Raw genomic sequence first — 25,344 nt, 5'->3', positions numbered from 1 at the left:
CCTTCCTCACAGGTGGTCCTGCCTGCTGTTTTTGTGTTCCTGTCTCTGATCTTCTCGCTCATCACCCCACCTTTCTCTGAATATCCAAGTCTGGAGCTACAACCCTGGATGTATGGTCTTCCTCAAACCACCTTTTTCAGGTACGTGGCGGTAGGATATCAGTCTTGTGGAATTACTGTTTTTTTTAACCTAATTGAGAACACATTTAATTTCTGTTTTCATGACAAAAATGTGACATTTACTCGTAAGTTTAATATCCACTCCGATGCTAACTGATAAAATAATTACAGTGCTGAGCACATGCTCACTTGCTGTTATCCTGAAGCAGTGAAAATTCTCTAGTAAAGATGTTTCAGAGGCAGTGGTAGTGAGAATAAATTGAAGAACTAATTATGGAAGTAAACGTGGCTGGTTAAATGAACAATAGACTGTAACCTTGTGGGAAAGTTAAACTTCAGTGACAGAAAATCAAAGAGGAAGAGATGTTTGTGCATGTTAGATGGCATTATGTTGTGTTGCTACACAGTGCAACACACACACACACACACACACACACACACACACTCCTGTCCTTCCCAATGGCATCAGCACAGTTCCCCATTCAAATAAATAAGACGGGTTACCTTCTTCACACAGTGAATGTCAGTGTGGACCTAACAACAAAAATGTTAAAATACTATTTAAATTCTAGTATGCATCACTGGTTACAGCATCTGTCCAACCCATCAGACTAATCTTGACACTGTATTCATACTCTGTTCTTGTGACATGTAGCTGTCGTTGCTTATCCAACCTGCAAGTATTTCATTTCCCCTGCCAGCACTTCGCAGAAATTCACTTTGAATATGTCAAGACACAATTAACTTTTAATGTCATATGAAACTGATTTGTTTAAATTAAAATACCAGCTTTTGGTCACAGTGAGATGCTGCATCTTTTGTATTTGTTAATATATTTATACAGTTTTATCCAGGATCTAATAGGTACTGCATATTCCAGGCAAAAACACTGTGATAAATGATTTCATTCTTCTCTTTACCATGCTGGGAAATGCTTTGCTTTGTTTTATAGTGAAATACTTCAGTCATAATATTTACAAATGAAAAATACTTATATTTCCTTAATATTTTGTTAATGTACTACATTTGGGTTTACCTACACAGTATCATTCCACTATATTGTTAACACATAATGTGATCACTGCTTAACTCACTGTTCAGTTCTTTCTTATATTTAGGCTGTTTCTTTTGTTGGAGCAGTTATTACATATACCTACCAATACATGTCACACATTTCAACGACACTGGTGCTGTTACCTTGGCTAGTTCTCTGTTTAGAAGTAGCTGAAAAAAGCAGGACTGTTTTCTCCTATGAAACTGAAACTTGAATGAATTTCTTTTTAGTACTTTTTGTTCTTTAAAAAAAAAAAATCTAATTTTTCTATCAGTTCAAAAGTGCAATTTTCTGCTTTTCTCTCAGACTTTTGCTCTCCCTTCATGCCAACAAATGTCATTTTTCATTTAGACACACTTTTTGCTAACCCTCAAGAAACTGAATCATTTAAATTCAGTTGTTGTCTCTTTCCACAGTACTGAAACATAAAAACTCAAGTCTTTTTGTGTCTCACTCTGTCCATGGTGCTAAAACACTGAAACTAGGTGTGCTGTCCGTGGTGCTGAAACATTAATAACAACTGCATGTTTCTTTTCAAGGCACAGAAACATCCAAACTCTTTCTCCTTCAGTTCTCACTGTGTCCACTGCCAAAAGCCCAGAACAACTGCTACCAACCCGACACCCAAGGAAACCAGATATTGTGTAGCAACGCCGCAGAAGACATCCATAAAAATTACTGTCCATAAAAACAATTTCACTGTGGTGACACAACCTTGACATTCTTTTCATAAGACTGTCAAGACCTATACATAATACTGCGGTAATATTTTTCCTCTGCACCCTGGCTTGATATACACAGGTTTATGTAATCTTTACCTATCGGGGTAACTGACCATTTCACATCCACTTTTTGGATTCCCAATTCCTGGAAATTGTTTGTGTTAAAGTTTAATTGTTAATCTGACATTTACTTTGGCTGTTTACTAAACATTGTCTTTGCTTGAGTGACTAAAACATCATACCTGATGGTGATGATGTGCCTGTAGTGTGTCATTATCTCGTTTCAGGGGATTATTTATTGTGCTATATTCTGTATGGACTAAATGCCAATGGATCCATTTCAGTGACTGAAGATGATGATTGATCTGATTGAGAACTTCAGGGGGCTTTAGACCTTGCTCAGTAGTGTGTAGCAAATATATATTTGTGTCTGTGTTGAAACTAAACAGGTGTACCCCCTATTTTTTAAGTTAAATTAGTATGATTTTAGAAATTAGAATAAGATATCAGAAGAGGTGGTAGGTAATATTTACCCTCCAGATAATAGAGCAAGAAAACTCTCTTTGGTATTCCTGTATAATTACCTTCATCTGACACCATCTGTATCTATTGTTTCACTTACTTCTCCAATGTTTCATTTAGACTAGATGAACTATTCATTAGTTCCACTGTTTCTGTGTATATGCACAAGTCTTCATTTTGGAACTCTCCAATAGTTTTATTATCTTGAATAACGTGTTAACCCAGCCATTGTTAATTGCAAAACAGATGGCTGCACATAATCCATTTTTACAATCAGACCACTTCAATTGTTCGCTTGCTGGTGGCCAAGGAAATGACAGTATGACCTTCATGGAGGCGCCTCTAAATGAGACAATGAACACTGTATTAATCCAAATGGTTGGCCAGGCTGTGGCCACTGCTGGCAGAAAGCCATGACGATGGTCTTTATGAAAGACTGTTTTAACTCCCACAGTACCCTTAAGATAAAGGGCAGCGTGTGTGTGGTTAGTAATGAGAATGAAATTGGAATGGGAAGATTGTTTAACAGAGACTCAGGGCTTAGATATGTACAGGACACTTAGATAATAATGAAAGGCTGTGAAGAGCCCATACTGTACACAGAACCCTGAATAGGCTCATACTGTATCAGTGGAGAATACACACCAGGGCAGAGCTGGAGTCAAGTATAAGTGTACATCACTTTTCAGTCAGTGATGCTTTGGGAATTCATTTTTGCCTTTTGAGTGAAAGAGAGGGTTTGGTAAACCAAGTCATTTTCTCTGTCTTGATTAAGCTAACTCCAGTGGCAGAATAGCTGTCGAGAGTTTAGTTGAAATGCACCACATTCAATATCCTGGTGAACGTTTCATTTTCTACCAAGATAAATTCTTATCTTAAGAAGTGGAAGAAAGATTAGATGACTTGCAAAAACTTAAGCAGTTAGATAGTGATAATAGATTGATTAGAAGGGCTGTAAAATCCTAACCAGTGACATTTTATTGTATTCCAAATGCAATAAAAGATTTTTGATTTTTTTTTTTGTTACTCAGATTTAAATGAGTTCATTCTTGTTATTCTGGCTAGTAATATATGAATGATTGAATTTTTAATGTTAGCGTTTATATATCAAATAAATCTGCTACCTCCAAGTGAAGTTTACAGTTCAAGAGTTACTCACAGCTCAGTCTTTGATCTTATCATAAAGTCAAGTTTCAGTCCTCTCTATGGGTGTAAGCTCCTCACAGCACAGAACCCTATAGATGTCTAGTTGCAAATATTAAGCATTTGGATATTTTCATGGTTGCAGAGATCATTCTTTATATTGGTCCAGCTGTTAGACTCCATCTATGTGCACTATTATACATTTGAATGATACCGTGGATCCTAACAGACTAAAGACTCTGATTAGTAGTTTCTTGAATGAAGTTTCTTCTTTTGAATGTCTAGACAGGTAATTCCAGTGTAAATCAGACGAGGTGTCCTCTAGTGCAGAAGCCCATTTCAAGCTCTCTTTGAAACAATCAGTGCCACAACACTTTTGATCAGCCAAACCCAGTGTTATTTCACGTTACCCCGTAACATCAGTTTTACCTTTTTCTTGTTTTTCATGTAGTTTTCAGTTGTAGCCAAATTCTGCATCATGTAACTTGTTTGTCCTACTTTTGCACTTGTGCTTGAACTTTATTGCACACTCAAATGTACAAACATGTATTTCTATTGATTACATTCTTCTATTTACAGCAATGATACACCAGCTAACATGGAGGTGTCTCAGGTGGTGGAAACTTTGGTGAACAACCCTGGCTTTGGAACCCGCTGCATGATTGACAATCCTATACCGTAAGTGCTAGAGTAAAAAAATAATAAAATTAATGTAACTAGGCAGAATACTGCTACTGTGTGCACGTATGCTTCTTATAAACAATATGTTTGCACAGGTACAGTTGAATTTGTCAGGATTTAATTAACATTAAATACTAATATTTTCCTTATTCTTTTTTTTTCCCCCCACAGGAAGTTACCATGCTCTTCGAGTAGCTCTGATTGGTTCACTCCACCTGTTGATCAGTCAGTCACAGACATCTTTCTGAGTGGGAACTGGAGCATGTCTAACCCCTCGCCCTCCTGTCAGTGCAGCACCCCTCAACGGACAGTCATGTTACCTGACTGTCCACCTGGAGCAGGAGGTCTCCCTCCACCTCAGGTGAGTCTTTTAAACCAGAGATGGAGCCTTTTAGTGTGGAGGTATCTGGAGCCCCTCTTATCTGACTTGAAGATCTTCAGTTTGATCAGCTACTTTGTCACAATCTGTCTGAGGTCCCTAAGAAAAACAGTGAACCAGTGGCATTGCTAGTGCCCGTGCAGCATGCAGTTTGGTGAGACTGCACACTTTCTTATGTGTGTTAAGGAGGATATACTGCAGGAAGAGCGTTGAATAGTCTAAATCGGTGACACAACAATACAATAAAAATGCTTATCATGGAAGCTGTTGGCTTGGAGTCTGAAAGTCCCAGTCAGCATCATTTTGATTTGAAAAATGTAAAGGTACTTACCAACTAGGAATTTGCATTGCATTGCAAAATGGAAATCAGTCTTTTGTGCTGCCTTCCTTTTGTGAAATAGCATGCATGTTTGAAAAATTGATTCCAGTAAAAATACATTGAATTGGCCACTGCCAGTCATTCGGCTTGTTCCCCATACCGGCTAAAAATTCAGCTAAAATACAACCGTAGTGTCTCTTCTGCTCTTTCAGGTGTATCCCAGCCTTTCACTTGTAGCATCCTTTAGGAGACGCAGCTCCAGCAGCAATGACTTTGCAAAGCACTTCACCTTTTCTGCTCATATCACAAGTCCTAGGAGGTTTGTGTGTCATCCCCCATAAGTCAATACAAATCCTTTATAGGCCATTACTTTAACAATGTACCTGGCCAAATGCAGCTATGGTGAATGTGTATCTGACCTGAAGAGGCTTGATCTAGGCCAGGATCGATTAGAGACCCCACATCCCAGCCTACCGGCCACCACATGCTGACTGAATCAAAGCAGTGTCCTGTTTTGAGCTAAAACGTTTGCACTGTTATATCCCAATAATAATGACAAATCTAAGCTTGACAGAGAACAGACAGAGAAGCTGTGACCTTGACTTCAATGTCAAATTTATTTTATGATGGCATTGTCTGATTACTTAGACTTTGTGACATGTGCCTGCATTTAAAAAGGCTTGAATTCAATATCTCTAAATGTCTCATTCCTTACCCCACTGTACCCTTGGTTGGAGGGTGAGAAATAGTTCGATGTGGTTTACCCCAGATGGGAGGACAAAAGGACTGAGGAGGTCCTGATGTCTCATACATGAGTTAGCTGCAACACAGCCTTGCATTCACAAGCTAGCTGACTTGCAATTTTGTAGTGTCACCTTCATTTTTACACAGTAAAGTAGCCTGTGGTGCTGGAGGCATGCACTGAAAAAATGTTGCATTTAGTATATTCTTTTTATTCTTTATTTTATCATGCACATGAAGAGCAGACAGCCTTATCAATGCTGCCCACTCTCTTCCACTGCCTAACACATCTGCTGCACAGCTAATGTCTTAATGAGATGATTATCTATTTATACTTTTAATATAAGCATTGTGTGCATGGCAGATATATGCAGCCAGTTTATTTAGGTCTTCACTCATTTTAGCCTGAACTGCTAAATTATTCAATAAAATCAGTGTTAGCTTTAGCTTTACTTTGCACATGAGAACTGAAGTTTTCATACTTTATCTCTACATATTAAAATAAAGGAATGTGACTAAAAGGCATGAATGGATAGTTTTAAAATAAGTTACTTTAAGCAAATTGGGATTCTTCTTCAAAACACCATCTAATTAATGTGCCATTCACTGAAAAAGAAAAAAAAATGTGGGGGAATCTAATTACACAATAGACAGTTCTAAAGTTATGCTTCAGTGTAGTTGAAAACGCCTTATAGCTTTTTAAAAGTGTCAGCTCTTTTATGTGTGTAAGTTTTTATAAGTCATTTTAAGTTCAATTTGCAAAGTGGCTATGAAGTTTCTTTCAGCCTCCGTTCTTAAGAGAAGTGAGGGAGCGTTAAAAGGAAATATTCTGGACCAGAAAATACTTACACACAGATATATCTAAAATCATTTTGTCTCATAATTGCCGTGGTGTTTCCTCTTTCACTATTTGACATACTTTGTCATCTTGGAAGGACAAATGAGACACACTCCCGTATACTCCCCCTGTACAATATACCACACTTTGCCATTTTACTCTCTCCACAGATCTGTAATGCCTCGTTGAACTTATGTTGCTGTGTTCTCTTTTCTGTGACAAGGCCATCCAGGGCTGCTTTACCAGGTTAAGGGAGCAACTGTCCAAGTATCATGTCGTAGGATGATTGTTGAGACAGTCAAACAACAGAAGTGCCCTGTGTAACCTTTTCCTTACCCTGACGTTCAGTCCCAGCCTGTGACAGCACTCTCAAGGACTGCCTCATTTGTTGAGGTGCTACATATGTCTTTGTATCTTTGCTGGTCCCCCACCTGGCCATCAAGGTCTTTCTTGCACTTTTTTGGACTTTTTCCTTGCTTCCAGCTGTTTCTATTTCAAACTCTCAGGCTCTATTTATTTATTTATTTATTTGGTGCTTCTTTACCTTAATCTTTTTTTTGTTTAGTTTATTTGTGTTGAGTACATTTAGTACACCTTAGCTTCACTAGAAAACTGATTTACGAAGGGCAATTCATGTCTACATCTTGTTACGTTCACTTGCATCATTTCTCTTTTATTTACAACAAATTATTTTGTTTCAGTCAAAATCTCATGAAGGGATATTAACTGGACTCTCATTTTTGCATTGGAACAACCTTGAGGACATTGAGTTATTAACATCCAGCCGGATTATTGACAGTTGCCCCTCTCTGTGGTTAAGGGAGCTTTAAATACAGGCTCAGAAGCTGCTACAGTAGACAAGGAGAGCACTTCAGTGCCATTCACTTATCTCTATTCCTTCTTTTTGCATGATCCAACACTGTTTACTTAGTTACCCTACTTTTGTAGCATTTTATTTCATCATCTGCAATGCTGAAAGAGTTATACCACTGTGAAAAACAGTTCATTTGCTAGAAAAATACAGAATTTTTAGAGACTGTGATTGATCAGAGCTTTTATCGGTAATGGCAAAAGATCCTTCATTACCAGCATACTAGTCTAGTTTCTTTATAAATGGCAGTGAATGAGGGTGCCCTATAACCCCCTACATCCAACCTTCTTTGCCTTCTTGTTATGGGTCATGGCACAGTTTACAGTTTGATATGTAGATTAGTGCCTAACGTCATGGGAGAGTGTTGATTCTGTGCTAAAATGTGTAATATGGCGTCTGAAGTGAGTATAAGTTTTGTAGATTGAGAAAGTAGATGAATATTAGTATGTATAACTACTTTCTCATTGCAGTATCGCATACCTGTAGACTGTAAGTCGAAGGCAGAGACCACCCACAGAAGCACATTGTAAGGATGTATTCCCTTTGACCTGTAAAGCCTCCACTATTGAATAAATCATGACCCAGTGTACCGGCTTCACACTGCTATTTTTTTTATCTTTTATCCTGCCCATACTCCAAATATGCCCTTGAGAAACTGCAGAAAAGACGAGAGAGAAAAAAAAAGTGGACAGAGACGCAGGAGGTAGTGTGAAATCATTGTTTCCATGGAAATGGCAGGCAACGGTAAGCCCATTATCAATTCTGAGGTATTGACTTTTGTTCACTGGTGATATTTAACCTTCATAGATGAATAGGATGTTATGCGTGGAGAAGAATTGATAAAGCCACGTTTACCACATTACGATTAATGTCTTTATCTTTTGGAGACTGGCCTAACTATAGCTTGCTTGCAAATTACTCTCCTTGGCCTCATCTGTCAAGCTGCTGAAGTTGGCCACTGGCTTCCTGTTTGTATAAGAAAAGAGTTTGGCACAGGAACTACCATGATCTAGTTTGAAATCCTCAGTCTTTCTTCTGCCTTTAGAAAAGAAAACCATAATTTGGTACTGCTTGAAAATCCTGAAGATGTTTTCTGTACCCCCTTAATTTAGTGCCAGAATATCAGACCAGCAGGTCTGATGCTTCATTGCTATCTCATGTCATCATTTATTCATAGTCGTCAGTGAAACCAGAACGAATCTGTAAACACTGAGTTTGAGGGCAGGTTTTCTCTATGACAACAGCTGTTAATAGTGAACATATCTAGCCAACAAAAGCTTCAGGACAACCTGGTAAAAAAAACAGTCTGACACATCCTTTATCTGCTGGGCCTTGTTGATTTGTCACTTTCACTCCCAACACCCACAGATCCATTTTAGTGTAAAATGACCTGTCCACAGCCAACCTCTCAGCAGCAGGCTAGAGATTCTGCAAAACAAAAGGAGAAAGGTCATTGACTTGTGAGGTGAAGGAAATGGTGGACAAGGCAGCTGTTTCCCTTTGTGGCTAAACAGAACCAAAGGGCTCCGGATGAAACTCTGTCTTCGTGTTTGGACCACTGTAACTGAGTCTGTCGTGATTTGGGACAGAGTATCTGGAGCAGCCTTTTGTTTGGGTTAATAAGTGCTTGTTGGGAAAATAGTACTCCAGCTAGTATCTAATGGTTTTGTTTGGCAAAGTTTAAAATGATTGTGGTGTAGTTTCTGTATATTGGATTCACTGAACGGAAGAGCAGCTCCTGAAAGACATCATGTTATAATAAGTTCAAGAATTTCCACATGCAGAAACATTATTTTGCATGACACCTGATCCCCCACTTGCAGAACTTCAAGTCAGAGGACGAGTGACTGCGCTCCTTGACATAAAATGTACGAATTATAGAAGATTCTGCTTTTCTTTGTTTGCACTAGATAAAATTTAAATTTCTCCTCAGAGGTAGAGCACAATATAAACAGTCCCAAGATTAATATGAACACAGCACAGTGTCTTATCTCTCCGGTGCTTGAGTATGCCAGCTCATTCAACAGATTTGATTACTCCGTAGTTACATTTCCCTCACCCCCATTTGCTTCCTCAGCTATCAAGCTACCACTGTGTGCTGGTAAACTGATGCCATGTACAGAATGCCAAACACACTGAAGCTGTTCCCAGGTAATGAACAAGAGATGCAGGCACAGGTATTGCACAGTCACGTAACGTCCCCATTTCAGTCTTTTTGAAGGGAGTTATGGACCAAGGCCAAAATAATTAGACCCACACTGACTGCATGCTTGGGTGTAGACTCATTGTACACACAGCAGAGTGTAAAAGCTTATATTTTTGGTTTTGTTTGTTTCCGAGTTCCTGTGGCTTTTCTAAAGAGAAGCATGTTTGTTCAGAGATAAGCCAAGGTTGCTGTATCGTTTGTCCTCCTTATCTCTGATTCATAAGCCAGATGGGTCCTCTTCTTCTTCTGCCTTCTCCTTCTGTTTGTCCCTTGCCTTATGATTCCAGTTCTCCTCCTCCTCCTCTTCTGTCAGCTCTCTTCTCCAAATTTGAACTTATGTTTCAATCCTTTAGATGCTACACTATTCTCTCTTTTCTTAAAGTTTTTGTTTTTTAGCAGCGTCATTATCTCGCGTCACTCTTCACCTCCTCCTTGTTTAACCTTAATTTATCTTTATGTCCTCTTCCCTTTACTGCTACTTTTATATGCATGGACCAGAACTGTCATGTAAAACTGTAAAACACTTTGGCTAAGTGTTTACAAACAGTATCCTGTCTGGAAAATGTACCTTGTCTCAGGAAACAGGACTGGGCACTGGAAGAAAGAAGATTTTTTTTAATGGCATGGTAAAACAACTGCTACATTTTCAAAAGAAGAGACACAGGGCTGATTTTGCCCAGTTCAGAGTTGCTTTAATTTCCCTGCCAACATTTAATTTCTATCATATATTTAAAGTCACATTAAGATCAAAACTGAATACATATAAAATATGTTCATTTTTGTTGAGGAAGCTTATTTTGAAGTATCACAGGAATGGCAGATGCAAAATGTTTGCCTGATACTTGGACGTCCATTCCCATACAGTAAGTACTAAGGCAGCTGACACACAGTGGTGACTGATTAAACAGCGCTCCATGTGTAACCAAGGCTTGGACATCAAGCTGTTTGTACAACATGGCTAGATAGCCAGTCTGACCAGAGTGCACGCTGGTAAAATGCATTGCAGCCAGGGTGAGAGGGGATGTTCAGTTGTACTTTATCATAGATCACAGTGCTAATTAGCATGTGATTAGCTCTCTAAATAAGCAGGGCAGCTTGGTGTTGGTATGTGTGAATATGTCAGGAACCATTGGTCTACACATTGCGGAGTGTATTCATGGCAGCGTGTCACACCCTTTCTTAATTGGATGTTTGAATGTACCAATTTATCCACAGAAGGGCTTCTAATTAGGGTCCTTTGACATTAGACACAGCTTACGAGGCTTTGGTGGGGTCTAGATTTCAGCCAGGCTGCCCGTAGCCAGGCTTAATTGACTATTATGATAAGGGTTGAGAAACTATGTTACATGGTGTTGTGAACAGATACAGTATCACCTTGGTCACCATTTTTTTTTTTCTTAGTTTCTTTTTTATGTGTGGCTGAGCCTGCAGGAGTGTGTCTGTGATCAGCCTTTATGCTGTTGGTGCTGCACTCACACAGGCACAGTTAAATGCCATGTGCAAAACATTTATTCTCTTCCAGAAGAAAAGGTGTTGAATAGATTCCAACATCATATTTAGATTTGACTTTTAGACTTCAGTGTTTGACATCAAGTCTGTCTATTGTCTGTCATTAAGACTGAAGAACTTGATCATGTACAATGTAGAATGTGTCACTTATAGCAAGAACAAAACATAAAATTATAAACTGTGCAGTTTTCTTCAGCTGTGTGGAGTATTTTAGCAACAGCAGGGTGCTGTTTTCAGTGAAAAGGCCCAGCACCACCAACAGAGTTAGTGACTAGCTGGTGAATACAGGAGCATTTAGCAGCTCATGAGCCAAATATATTTTTCCTGTAGAGCTGGTCAAAATCTATGGAAGCCCGTTTCTGCCTTTGGGATGAGAAATAAAACGACCCCCTATGCCAAAATAATATTCTGACTTAGCAACTCAAAATAACGGGATACTAAGGTCAGTGAAACAAAAAGAGCAAATAGCAAACTGTGACTTTATTTTTTCATTTTTGTCTTTTCAACAGAGGATCCAGAACACAACAGACACACTGCTGGATTTAACAGGGCGGAACATGACAGACTTCTTGATCAAGACTTTTGAACACTCGGGCAAAACAAGGTAATGCATGACAGTGTGAATGTCTGTGTTCACTAGAGGGTTTTGAATATGCTGCATCACTCAAGGCTTTTGAAACAGGTAATCACAGTGCATTTATGTATCTGGCTGCACTTTAGAGACTTGCCTAAAGCACTGGTCACTGATTTTTGTGTTTTTTTTTCTTTGTGGCACAAAGAAAGCCAAATTACTACCTGTGCTGCTGTTGTGATGTTGGTGCATCCACTTTTAAAAGGTCAGCAGAGAGTAGAATGAATGAAAGGACAAAATCCTGCACACTGAGCTGCTATTTCTGCCTCGGCATTTTATGCAGTTGTCATACTTTGACAAATCCTGCTGGACCTCTCTTTGATAAACTTCCCTTAACCTGTAATTTTACTATATGAAACATTTAGAGCAAACTGTCAATGAAACAAATGATTAATTCATAGCATTTGGTTAATGTGTTTGTTCAAGTGACTCTTCAGTCATTTGTTTATTTAAATGTCCATATTATTCGTTTTATATCTCATGTGTATTTGAATGTGCAGAGCAAGCGTAAAAATGTGTCTGTGTGTATCTTTGGCATTACTCATATTCTCTTACCTCCACTTGAACCTTTGTTTCTTTGTTTTTTCCACCACTCCAGATATGGAGGGATCTCTGTCGGAGGAGTTAACTCCCAAGTCCATCTGACTGAGGCAGCAATCAAAGCCACATTCAGCGAACTAAAAGTCCTCTTCAGTTCATTCCAGGTATGTAACAAATATTGACATTCAGAGAGTCAAGCCTATTGATACCACAGGATTATTAGAATTTCTTTTAGCAGTGGAAGAATTGTATATTGTAGTGCAAGGTCAAAAGTTGCTTGGAAAATATCCCAGAGACACACAGCGACCTGCTAATGTCTTCTTTTTTTAATGTGCAACAAAAAGTATAAAACCAAGGACAAGAATGTCTCTGCAAACAACCTGCTCACTGATCCATAAATTTGTGCTGTGTCTGGATCCACTACAAAAGGTTATTAAGTTTAATAGATCAAAAAAATAATGTAGACTTTAGTCAAATATTGATTTTTCAAATAAGATTATACAACATTTCCATGAACTTTTTAAACTTCTAATGCTCTAATGTAATGCTTCTTGGTCCACCTTCTCCAGACAACTGTTTTGTACGTTAATTTATGGTTCTCACACGATGAATCCTAGTGAGCTCGTTGATCACGACTTTTCCTGCAGTACCACCAAGACGTTGATATATTTGGGTTGGTTGTATTTCCAAGTCCAACATTAACTGTTTCTAAATTTGCTAGTTTGTTGTGGTTGCAGTGTGGCAGTCATTTCGTCAGTGTGTGGCTCCTAATGGGAGTCTGGCGTTCTTTGTTCAGTTTGCTTTGTATCTTGGAAACAGGTGATGGCTTTTGTAGTGGACTTTGGGCCCCGCTGAAATCTTGAATGCTTGAGAAAGAAGAATGAAAGCAAAAGCAAATCCATTTTGTGGAGTGTCCATGGCAACTGGCTATGATTGTCTGGGCATTGCTTTGAATAAATCAAGGAATCTGAATCTTTCCTGCACAAGAGCACACACACCATCCTGCCACGCTTTTATACCTTTACATTTATAGAACTTTATCTTCTTCAAATATCTCAGTTCAATTCTTATACACATTTCACTTGAGCTCAGTGTTTCTTCAAATTCATATCAACTTGCTGTGCCCACCTTGTATCCTTGCACCTCTCAGCCTCTCTCTTGCGTACACACAGTGGCTCATTAACATTTCAAATTTTAAGACGTTCAAACTACTTCAAGATCAGCACATTACTTTGCCCTCGGGCGTCTCCGGTCTTATCCTTACCCTGGCTTCCTTCTCTGTCCCCTGGATCGCAACGCTAATGTGACTTTAATTCGTGCAGCAGAGGTGATGTAACTCTAATGGCCCGGCATTAGCTGTCCCAGCTCAGCATACCCTGCTTTTAAAAAGCTACACTGTCTTTGGGAAATGTTTGGCTCTCTGCTGGATTGTGATGTGAGAGGGTAACAGGAAGTAGCATTGTTTTTGCACAGCCATCTGCACAAACTGGAACATAGACTTTGAAATTTCTGTGTAATTGCATTTCCTCTGTCCAGCAGGTAGAAATAATGTTTTGTGTTGCAAAAGCTGACTATAACTGGAAATTGCATAAATGAGCCAAGAAAGGTATCTCAGATTGTGTTAAGTCGATGATGTTACTGTCACTGCTGTTTCTGTTGTGTAACCCACTCAGACCGTTTTTTTTATTATTATTGAAGTTATTCAGAGAAATAAGCCTTTAATTTAATTTGACAAAGCAGGAACTCCTTTCTGCCAGGTTTTAATAAACACGCGCACCATCAAACAAACCATTTTACCACTAAACTGTGCAGGCCACTTTAGAATACTAGCCAAAAAAGACACCTTACACTCGAGTGGCTTTATTGCTGTGTCGTTAACTGTGGCACGGGCAGGTCCACTGGCCAAACCAGGCTTGTCATTGTCCTTGAGCAGGGAGGAGTTTGTCAGGGATTAGACACAGGCAGCTGCTGGCCCACTTCATCTCGTTTCAGCCACATCTAATCCTCATGAAGGCCGCCTACTGGTGCTTCCTGTTGCTGCTCAAGAAAAACACAATTTATGGTAAAGATTCCTTTGCTTTTGCTGGAGGAAGCATTACGACAAGAGTAGGAGTCTTGTTCTCTGTCTGCTATATGAATAGGTAATGACATGGAACAGAGGGGATGGTACAAACACAAATACTCCTTTCAGAATAGATGGGGACATTTCTATTCCTCTTTTTTTCACACCGTGATATGGAAAAAGATGACAAGTGCATGCCGCCTTACTGAAATGATGTGTAAACACTTTGTTATGCCAAAGGGGCATGGGTCTATGGAAAGGTAAAAAAAAACCAAATACATTCCAGATCTCTGAGATTGTCACCCTGTGGTGTAGAATTGGCTGAATGAATGATTGTGTGATAGAAACAACCTAAGAAAGCCCTAGGAAGCTACATTATGAGTTGGAGGTAGCTTTTGCCTCCATTTCTTCCATCGCTTCCTCTTTCAGTGCAGACCAGCATTTGCACCTGAGCACACTCTTGCATTCTTGGGATGTCTTTCTTGATTTTTCTCCTCTTATTTTTTTGTGCCCCACACCTTTCTACCCAGTTGTCACCAACATTTTTCCACCAGCGACCTCTCCCCTCTCCCTGCCACATCCACTCTCCCCCCTTTTCTTCTTTTTCGATGCTATAGCCCAATGATGAAGGATGGGTCCAACAGGAGGTCGATTTGCATTTATATCACACATGTAATGTGCTCAGTACTCTTATGGCTGGCCTGAACAGCATGGTATCAACATGACACTTAGGAAATCGCATGCCTGTCATCTCAAGCTTTCATCCCAAGGCTCATTTCACATGAAACATGAGTGGAGCAGAGCAGATTTTTAATGCAACCTGTCCAGTCTACTCTCTCTGCCATTTTCATCTCCTCTCCTCAACACAAAACTGAGCAGACGGTCTCTGGAAAATGTGTTTTCTGTTATTTTTATTTCTGTCCTTAAATAAAGACTTGAAGGATTCCTGTCTTACTGCTGAAAACTGATTGATACAGTACATTAGGTAATTAGGCAGCTTCTGCTATGTGTGAATCTTTGTTTTATGTTGTCTCTGTCTTTTCATGATTTTAATTATTTCACACGATTTAATAAAACAGAGCTGTCAAGAGACGAAAAGTAACTGAAATAGCAGGAAAACATTTTCCCCCAAGTCTAAGCAAGTGGCCCAGCACACTCAAATGCTCTTGGAAGTCTTAATTCTTGTCTTGCTCGTTTCATGTTTTCCATATCAAAGAGCAGTAGTGGTTTTCCAAGTGTTTCCAATTAAATCTCTAACTAATTTCTTTCCGATTTCTTCTTCATTTTCATTAGGATAATGTGACCGATCAGATCTTCCAGAAGTCTGAGACACTGCTGACAAACCTGGGAACCAGGGACAATGTAAAGGTATTTTGTTAATTGTTGTTCTTTGCACTGTTTTGAGATTATAAAGTTTAATGAGCAGAGAGATGAAATTAGTCAGGTTCATTTGCATTTTTAGGGAGGAATGCCTGTGATTCAGAGAAACAGAACATAGTGTAGGTAGAAACTACTGTATTCATAACATTCTTTGCATTAAACTTTGCTGTTTGTCTCAGGAGAAGCAGCAACTTGGGCTGTGACTAAATTGCTGCAAAGGAAGGGCACGGACTAATGGCTTAGCATGTTACATTATCACGTTATTGTTACATAATGGGTTTTTTTTTTTCATTCATGGACCACTTCTAGCAAAATCTAAGGGATGTTAAGTCATAGTCCCAATATTAACGCAACAACTATGTTCTTACCAGTTAAAAAGCACACAAAACTGAGTGCAACTCAAGAGCTAAAAGCATTTTTTGTATTCAAGTCAAAATGTGAGCCCTACTTTGAGTCTCCCTAAGGGCAATAACAAAGACTAATGTGCATTCACATATCTTCTGTTATAATGAGTGAAAGAGCAGTCTCAAAGGTAATTATGCAATTTAAGTGATTACTGTCCATGTGCACTGAGTTAAAGTCAGTATCATAGAAATATCTCATACTTGTGTGGCTCATATTGAATTTTGCTTCTCCAAAATAAGTTGATGTTCAGAAGTAAAATGTGAATGTGGCTTGCCATTTATCTTATCCCATATTTTTTACTCCCTCCGCATCACCCTCATGTATTTAGCAGGCAAGCAGACGAGCTCTTTTACTATCTGTTAAATTGAATGCATCGGAAGATATTTTAGCTGCAGGCATTTCAAAAACTACAGGCTGAACGAAATCGAATGATAGCATATAATAATGCCTGTGATACAGCAAGAGCTGCAAACAGTCAGGGAGATAGAAGTATGTGTGTGCATGCACATCTGTATCTGTACTCTGATTTCTCTGTATCCTCCTCTGTGATGCAGTGTTAGGTTCGGCTGACACTCAAACACTATCCACTCTTAATTAGTGCTGCACTATCAGCAGGGAGTCGTCTTTCACTCCCACTCTCTTTCATACATTCTTTTTTCTTCTACACCCCAGAAGCCATAGACTTGGAGAATAACATTAAATAGAAAGTGTGCAACAAGTTTTTCTTTTTTAGGCAGGTGTTTTTTTTTTTTTTTTTACACCATAGCAGGATTTGGCGTTTATGTGAGACTTTTATCTTCTGTTAGGTTTTTTTAAGCTCGGATGCTTATTCTTACAGCAGAGTATGTTTCCCCAAATGTGTATGAGAGATGATTTGACCCATATCCCCAGAATGGGGACAGTATCTTCTCGTGGTGTCTTCAGGTCTTCACAGCAGCTACATTAATTCTCTTAAAACACAACCAGCAGACAGATTGTGGCCTATCGTTGTTTTGTATGTTCAGTTTTCACTCTTCAGGCTAGGTTACTTGCAAACAAAGCCAAAATAAACACACAGAGATGTTTGTTTTTGTTAAGTGGCATGACACAAGTTGTGACTCATTAGTGGTAACAGTGAGACAAGACAGGGCAAGTCCAACTCTCTGAGTATGATTTCAAAAAGAAATTTGAATGGTAGTATTTCATCTACAACTGGTTCACACTCAAGAACAGATCCAGAGACAACCCCCCCCCCCCCCCCCGTTAAACATTTCTATACTTGTCCATGGCCAATTAATTTTCCATGGCATTAACAGATGTAGTTTCTAGGAGACATCTGAAACAGGTTCTGCATGCTGTTCTCAGTGCCGCTGTTTGTGTCCCTCTCGGCAGGTGTGGTTCTACAACCAAGCATGGCATGGCATGGTGTCCTTCCTCAGTGTGGCCAACAACGCCATCCTGAGGGGAAATCTGCCAGCAGGACAAGATCCCCGCAGATATGGCATCTCTGTGTCCAATCACCCCCTCAACCTCACCAAGGAGCAGCTCGCCTTTGTAGCCATGTGAGTTATAAGACTGAAAAAGGGGTTAAAGGCCAGAGCTGGGTTAGACAGCAGGAGCACAGACCATACAGGTCCTGCATTTCAGCATTTGTGGAGCAATGGTGCAAGTTGAAAGTTCCATGCTGTTAGCTGTGATTACATTTTCTTTGCCTTCTAGTTGTTTTGGTCAGTAAGCAGGACAGGAACAGGACCTCTGAAATGTAAACTACAGTGTTATTAAGCAATCTAACCTTTGCAAAATAAAAAAAAGCTGACAGCCTGAAACACTGTGCACAATCCATAGCAATAACGCAAGTGCACAGTGTTGATGATCTAACCATATATGAAGTGGTGTTTACATTGTATAACATCTGCAAACACATCCTTAACATTCTAGCTGCTCTAATGCATTTTCTCTTGTGAGAGACCGATGATGACGACTGGGAAACTGAGAGATGAGGTAGAGTGAGAGGGACACAGCAATGAAGTGAGAGGAAAAAAAACAGACACAGCCCAAAGGAAGAACAGATGAGTAAGAGACAATACCATAGAAAGTGTAAGACAGATAGATAGATGAGGGATGTATTTGAGTATGCGCAGATTTGGAGGCCCATGGGAGCTCCTTATGAGGATATACCATTTTTTCTCATGACTTATCCCAGGGCTAGCAAAAGAGCAGCGCCCCAGGAGAGTCTGAGATTAATGACATGCTAAATCACAACATACTGGCTCATACCGTATCGATATAACTGTTCTCTGTGTACTGTTGTGCTTTGTGATTAGAACAGGCGATTTTGGTGTGTATTCTTCGACATAATCTGTTGTCAATATTTACCATTTTGGTCATTCAGGCTCTGCGCTGTAATCAACACTTGATGGAAAACCACAGGGATACATCCCACTGCAGCAAATTACTGTACAGTGCCATCCCCACACTTCCTGACATTATACAGGCAATTTAGTGGCTGCTACCAATCACCATTAAGTAGAGGTTTTATTCCATACTATGCCACTGCTCCAGTCCATGCCAGCTATTTATGTAGTGATCAGGTGCTGACGACAGCCCTGAGTTAGAGGGGGAGACTGCAGCAGAGATAATTACGATGGCCTGCCTATCGTAGATTCAGGATGAGCCTCTGCTTCTCTGTGCAGAGGGAAGTTTACAGGCTGCAGAGGTTGATGGAGAAAAAGGGAAGAGATTCTTTGAACAGATGACCAAGCACACTGGATCTGGGTTGCTTAAAGCTTCATGTATCAACAAGTTTTATGTGAACAATAGATCAAATTGCAGTGCTTAATATGAAAGCTGCTGCTCACACTGACAAACCCAGAAAGACTTGTTTATTGGTGATTATATTGTAGATGTTGATTCCAGCTTTTTCTGTGACTAATCTGAGTAACCAAGAATATTGGTAAATGCAGTTTTAAGTGCTTACATGCATGAAGGATTAGAGGCTTACTGGAACATCTAAATGTAACAAAGCTATTATGTTATTAGTAATAATTGTGGTTTTCCTGCTATAAGAAATCAAAATGTGCACGCGTTTTATTTTGGTCGTTTTACTCTAGGTAGCTTTCTGTCTGGTTGTAAACACTTTCTTGATTTGCTTGCTGAAGTTTGTGAGAAGTGGTGCTCTTGTCTTCATGGCTTCTGAATTACAGAGGGCAAACAGAGCTGTCAAACATGTTTCCTATCCTGTGAAAACAACCAGATATTTAAGTGAGTCTTAGCCTTAAAAATAAATTTGTTGCTCATGGAAAAACACTTAAACACGATTGTTTCACTGCACCACCTAACCTGAAGTGGGTGCATTTCCCTCCAATATGCTTTACAACAAATCTCAATACAAGCCAGTGTCAGAAGCCACAGACTTGTGTGAGAATGCAGGCGCAAAGAGCTTTCTGCATTTCATCTGCAATGGCTTGAAATTAAAGCACTTTTCCAGTTTGCTCGGTTAACTTCAGAAATGTCAGACCTGACTTTTTACCACCCTGTGTATTTGATGTTATTTGAAAAAATAACATGTATGATGTTGTAATGTAAATGAAAAAATCATTGCGCTACCAAATTGTAACTCACTTCTGTCAAAGTGGTTCTGTGCTTTATCCACATATTGCTGCACAGTACAAACAATTACCCGAACATTTGCCTGGTGCATCAGATTTGATAATTATCTTGTTCTTTTAGCCCCCCTACACTTTAACATTTAAGGTCCTGCAGCTCTTGTCATTAACAAAAAAAAACCTTAAGGAGTGCAATCCACACTGTTAAGCTTTACTCCAACTGCTCATCTTTCTTGCTCTTGTATTATTAAATAATTAGCAGATTACTTATCCTCATCTTCACAGCAATTAACCAGCTTCAAGCATTCAGGGTTAGATCATTCACAGCTTTGTCCCCCACAGTACATTATCCCCCCCCCCACCCAACAGCCCTTAAAACCTGTTGAAATGATGGCTGGCACTGACTTATGCCTTCTAATTGCATCTGTTTGGTAATGATAAATACAGCCATGCAGCCACAGGGTAACTCATCTAAAAAGCTAATAATAATATGCTGATTATACAGTGGGAAGGCTTGTGAGAAATTATAACAGGCCAAGGGTGAGGATGATACTTTGGGGTTAAAAGAATACAACACAGTTTTTTTTCTAGTGCTAATTCAGCAGACACGATGGAGGACGTTTTCAAAGCCCTGATGACGTAAATGAAGGTATATTGCAGTGAAGGTCATAATCTTGGAGAATAAAGGCACTTTTTTTTTTTTAACATTATGTCTTGGAGGGTCGGCTGAAATTGTCAACATTGCTTGTCTGTTTTCTTAACCTGTTGACTCGGTTGCCAAGAGACAACAAGAAGCTTTTCTCTTGTGTGTTTTCCATTGATGTTTGTGATGCTTTTCCAATTAAGTCATCAATACTAACTGTATTACTTATATAGATCATTTTAACAGGTGTAACAAAATTTGTTTAAAAACATTCACATTGGAAAGTAATAGATGTAATGTGTTTATTGCATTACAGGAAATGAGCCAAATGCTGCTTCAGCACTGTAAATGGCATCAGGCTCATTTCCTGGTAACCAGTGAACCAACCACTTTTCCAGTCATTTTTTAATAGTTACAACAGAAAAAAAAAAAAAATCTTGAATGCACTTTGCCCACAGCACAGCACTGAGTCTCCAAGCTTTTCTATTATCCTCATGCATATCAGTGTGGTCTAATACGTTTCGCCTTGTTGATAGATGAAATAAATGTGCTGTAGTTTGTGTAGCAATGTCTAGTGTCCACTGGGATGAAAAATCAAGAGAGCCTGTATTTCCTAGAAGTATAGTCAGTTTCATTGGAAGAATGGCACCATTTAGCTTAGATTTCAATTGAGCTAAAGTTCTGTATTTCATACAGAAAAGGGCTTACATATTGTAGGATATGAAAACTCAAGGATTACAGTACAATTATTTATTAGGTGCCAGTGTTTCAATGAGCTAAATTTCTTTGCTGCAGCTGTGTTGGCCTCACATCACAATTATCTTTTCAAAACCATAATACATCATCTTCATTACTACTCAGTCTCCACAGAAATTAAACATTTACAGATGTCTCCAGGACAAGGTTTTAATCTCTGCTCCTATTTTTGTGTTTCATTTTTTAATGCACTGGTACACACCGTCACTCTGCACTCAGCTTCCCGTTTGCTGTGCTTCATTCAATCACAGGGCCGCCACCTCCACTGACGTCGTGGTGTCCATCTGTGTTATCTTTGCCATGTCCTTCATCCCTGCCAGCTTTGTCCTTTTCCTCATCCAAGAGAGGGTGACCAAAGCCAAGCACCTGCAATTTGTCAGTGGAGTCAACCCAGCTGTGTACTGGTTGGCCAGTTTTGCCTGGGACATGGTACAGTACCAGCTTTATTATCAGCACACAGTTTTATCTAGTTAAAAAGAATAAACCACATGCCAGATGGGCTGCAGTGTCATCAGCCTCATTTTACCCCGGTATGATAATTTTCTGCTATCCTGAAGATATTTTTTCCACCTATGTAAAAAAAAAAAAAAAAAGAAAAAAAAATCCAGTGTAACTAATAATGTAGCTTTGACACTGTTATCTTCTGGGTAAAGCTTCACCTGAGCAACAGTTACTGGCTGAGACGTAATTATCGGCAGTGGTTACCCCCACTGGTTATACTCAACAGGCTTACCGGCAGTTTCCCTGTGGCATAATGAAGGTAAACAGTTTGTCAGGTACCTCCTTGTAAAAAAAAAAAAAAAAAAGGCGTCAGGGCTCTGATCATTACTGTGGATAAATGCTTTCTGAGGGGGAAGACATTGTTCCAAAGGAGCTGGTCTAATGATTCCAGCCTGAAGCTCTCTGCATTAACATGCAAGCTCTATCAGCAATAGGGATTATACATAGCATCCAGGTTGAAAACTCCTTATGTTTCAGTGTGCATCTTCTCTGTAAACTGTAAATACCCATGTATCATTGTATAATAACATATTCTACTTATTTTATATGCAGTATATCATTTGTCCATCAGGGTCAAACTGTTTTTGGAATCTCTACAGCTAAAGGAAATATTAGTCCACAGTCGAATGTGTGATGATAGCTTAATTATCTTAATTTTGTTAATTTGGATGAAGTTTTAAAAGCTAAAAGTGAAAGCTTTTTTTCCCCAGCCTTGTTTTGATATTTAATGGATTTAAACAAATATTAAATAGTTGTCCCTTAGTTGAAAATGTCATTTGCTCAGTACAGTGTGTCATTAAGTGACCCCTTGCCAACAAACAGTCTGTTATTTACTGAAATAATTAGAAAATTAAAGCAGGATATGTTTGACTGCTAATTGAAAAGTCCTTGACATGTTTTTTAATTAGAGATCCTTTTAATTTGTCTGGAAAAAGTAAAAGTAATGTCAAAAGCCATCAATCTTTTAATGTTGTTACAAATGGCCAGGAGAGTGATTTCTTATGCATGCCCACCCTCTACTCCTGATCAGGGTATTTGCTAATTGTTTTGTTTTTCTGTTTGTTTGACAGTGTAACTACATTATTCCCTGCTTCATTGTGATTGTGATCTTCCTCTGCTTTCAACAAAAAGCCTATGTTTCCCCTCCTAACCTCCCTGCGTTGATCTTGCTACTTGTTCTGTATGGGTAAGTTCAGCATTTGCTACTGCCATTATTTACGTGAATGTTGTGACTTTAAAGGAGTGATAGCAGCTTCTAATTTGGTCATTAAAGGTTCAGTAGCAGGGTTAACCTTTTTTAAATTGGATTGTACCTTATTAGATACTATTGTCACACAGTGCAGACAAGACCCAAGCTCAAATTCAGACAGGCAGACAAATGCAATAAATGGCATTTTTTAATGTAAGTAGTGGCTGAGTTACAGTTCAGGCACATGAAACCAGGCAGGAATGACAGAATGTGAAGTGAAGACATGCTGAGGTAGAAAACTGACAAGCCATCTGAGCCAAGGCAAAAACTTCATTCCAAAAATATACAGCATACAGTCCAAAATGGTTGGCGAGATAGTAGTCCACAGATGAACTATGACGATCTGGCAGGCAGCAGGTGGCAACCAGCTGGTATATATGTTGAGGAAAGAGTGAGGGGATGAGCAGCAGGTGGGCAGGGCAGAGTCAGGTAAGGGGGGAAGTCTTGAGACATCTGCTGGCTGGAGGGGAAATAACAAGTAAAGTGCAAACCACAGGGTGAATCAGGAACTATTTTGAGATACCATGTTTTCACACAGTTCAACATTGTAAGATGTATTCAGTTTATTCTGTGTTCTTTACAGCTACAGAGTCATGACTCTTCAAATTTACTAAAACATCCCAGTCTAACATGACATTAATTGGGCTCAGTGCACAAATTAACTCTTTCACAAGCAAAATTTTGCCAATTGTGACATCAGTTGCATTTGTTCATCTCTGTCAGTTATGGTGATACCAGTCAGCATTTAATTCTGTGTCATGGCCGTTATGGCTGTCTACTTCTCTAAGTACTACTAAGTACTCTACTAAAAATGGCATAGGGTTTATGTCCGATGAAGCTGAACACCCTCATCTTCCTACTTGTGTACTGCTGCAAAGTTTGTATGCAGCTAAAACTGTCATTTACTGTAGTTTGAACACCACTACAAATCAAATAACTTGAGAGTAAGCAGTTACCATATGTTTTAACTGTTAGCTTCATGGCACACACACCCATAAATATGACGCAGAGTAAAAACTGGCCACAGTTACATCATTCACACTTAGGAGCTAGAAGAAGCATCTTCAGAAGGAGACAATGAGATGGACGTCAGATAATAGTGTCACACGGTTGGTCGTGTCTGGGGTTGTATTCGCATCCTCAGGAATTCACATAATGAAAATTAGAATAGAGCAGCATCAAAAAAAAAAACAAAACTCCATTACAAGTATAAGCTGTGTATTGAGATATCAGCAAAAATGTTCTTAAAGTATCAAAAGTAAAAGTGGGCTACTCATAATTCAGAAAAATGGCCCCTTTCAGTGTATTAGCCTGTATATTATGGAGCGTTTGCTGGATGGCACATTAATACTGATGACAGTGATAGTGATGCACATATGTGGGGCAGATTTTTAGCTATGCTATAGAAAGTAGTTTAATCTCTACTAGTGCATCACGTTTTACGCACACCATATATTTTGTATAGAAAGTCTTAATCTGCAAAAGAATTACCTGTCGGATAAATGTGAGTAGGGAAATAGATGCCACAGTATTCCTACCAACACACCACCACACTACTACTTCACTTCAGCTACTTCCAGTAAGTGGGGTAATAAGCCTGGGTGGCATTTATTGTGCTGCATTACTTTTATGGGTCACTTACTGGAAATGCAAATGATCAGAAGACCGGTGGTGCCATGAAATGCTGCAACTGACCTGTTAATCTGCATTTATTAATTGAAAATGGCATTGATTTAGGAACTGCTAACACGATATTGGCCACTACTGTCACATTAACCCTGCTAGTCAGTTTAATGAGTACGGGCCAAAGTGGAGATAAGCATCGTAATTCTACCTTTGTCAACAGTTTAAAATATTAAATATTACAGTATTAAAATCAGATTTGGGCATTCTTGTTTTCTTCCTGTGTGACAGCATGTTGTTCTCTGTAGGTGGTCCATCACTCCCATGATGTACCCTGCCTCCTTCATCTTCAGTGTTCCCAGCACAGCCTATGTGGTACTGACTTGCATCAACCTCTTCATTGGTATAAATGGCAGCGTGGCCACCTTTGTCATGGAGCTCTTTAACGATGCTGTAAGTGGCAGCCACATACAAAAACACACCAACACACACCTGTTCTGGAGCGAACAGGAAAAGAAGAGACTGACACACGCACACACACACACACAGACTAGGCTGTTTCACTTAAAAGAGGAAAATCAGAAAATCATGTGAAGCACATTTAAACTGGCATCCACTATTATATATTTAATAGAACAGACATGTGGCTTTGATGTAACATATTATTTTAAATAATATAGCAAATGAAAATGTAATGCGGAAAAATAGTGAAACCCTTAACCTAATATTCTGTTACATTTCCTTTCAGGCAATCACTGTAATCTCAGCCTTTCATAGCTCTTAATGAAACTACCTGATAGATAGTTTAACCAGTTGTTCCTGAGCAAACTGCTCTAGTTCTTTTATGGGGGCTTCTACCGAGATTC

The 25,344-nt window shown here is 39.2% G+C and overlaps 1 protein-coding gene across 1 annotated transcript in view; it reads left to right on the top strand.

Annotated features, from left to right (window-relative positions):
• LOC113142728 (phospholipid-transporting ATPase ABCA1) overlaps positions 1-25,344 on the top strand; it is a 122,454-nt gene that overhangs the window by 62,438 nt on the left and 34,672 nt on the right. The window contains exons 30-39 of the mRNA XM_026327911.1: positions 13-140; positions 4,140-4,238; positions 4,413-4,602; positions 11,614-11,708; positions 12,334-12,439; positions 15,631-15,705; positions 17,494-17,663; positions 21,357-21,534; positions 22,677-22,792; positions 24,787-24,931. Of these exons, the coding sequence (XP_026183696.1) occupies positions 13-140; positions 4,140-4,238; positions 4,413-4,602; positions 11,614-11,708; positions 12,334-12,439; positions 15,631-15,705; positions 17,494-17,663; positions 21,357-21,534; positions 22,677-22,792; positions 24,787-24,931 (1,302 nt within the window). The remainder of the gene's footprint in view (positions 1-12; positions 141-4,139; positions 4,239-4,412; positions 4,603-11,613; positions 11,709-12,333; positions 12,440-15,630; positions 15,706-17,493; positions 17,664-21,356; positions 21,535-22,676; positions 22,793-24,786; positions 24,932-25,344) is intronic.

The sequence above is a fragment of the Mastacembelus armatus genome, chromosome 18 (assembly GCF_900324485.2).
Source record: "Mastacembelus armatus chromosome 18, fMasArm1.2, whole genome shotgun sequence".
NCBI lineage: Eukaryota > Metazoa > Chordata > Actinopteri > Synbranchiformes > Mastacembelidae > Mastacembelus > Mastacembelus armatus.
The sequence above is the reverse complement of the archived record's forward strand: the minus strand, read 5'-3'. Positions and strand labels throughout refer to the sequence as shown.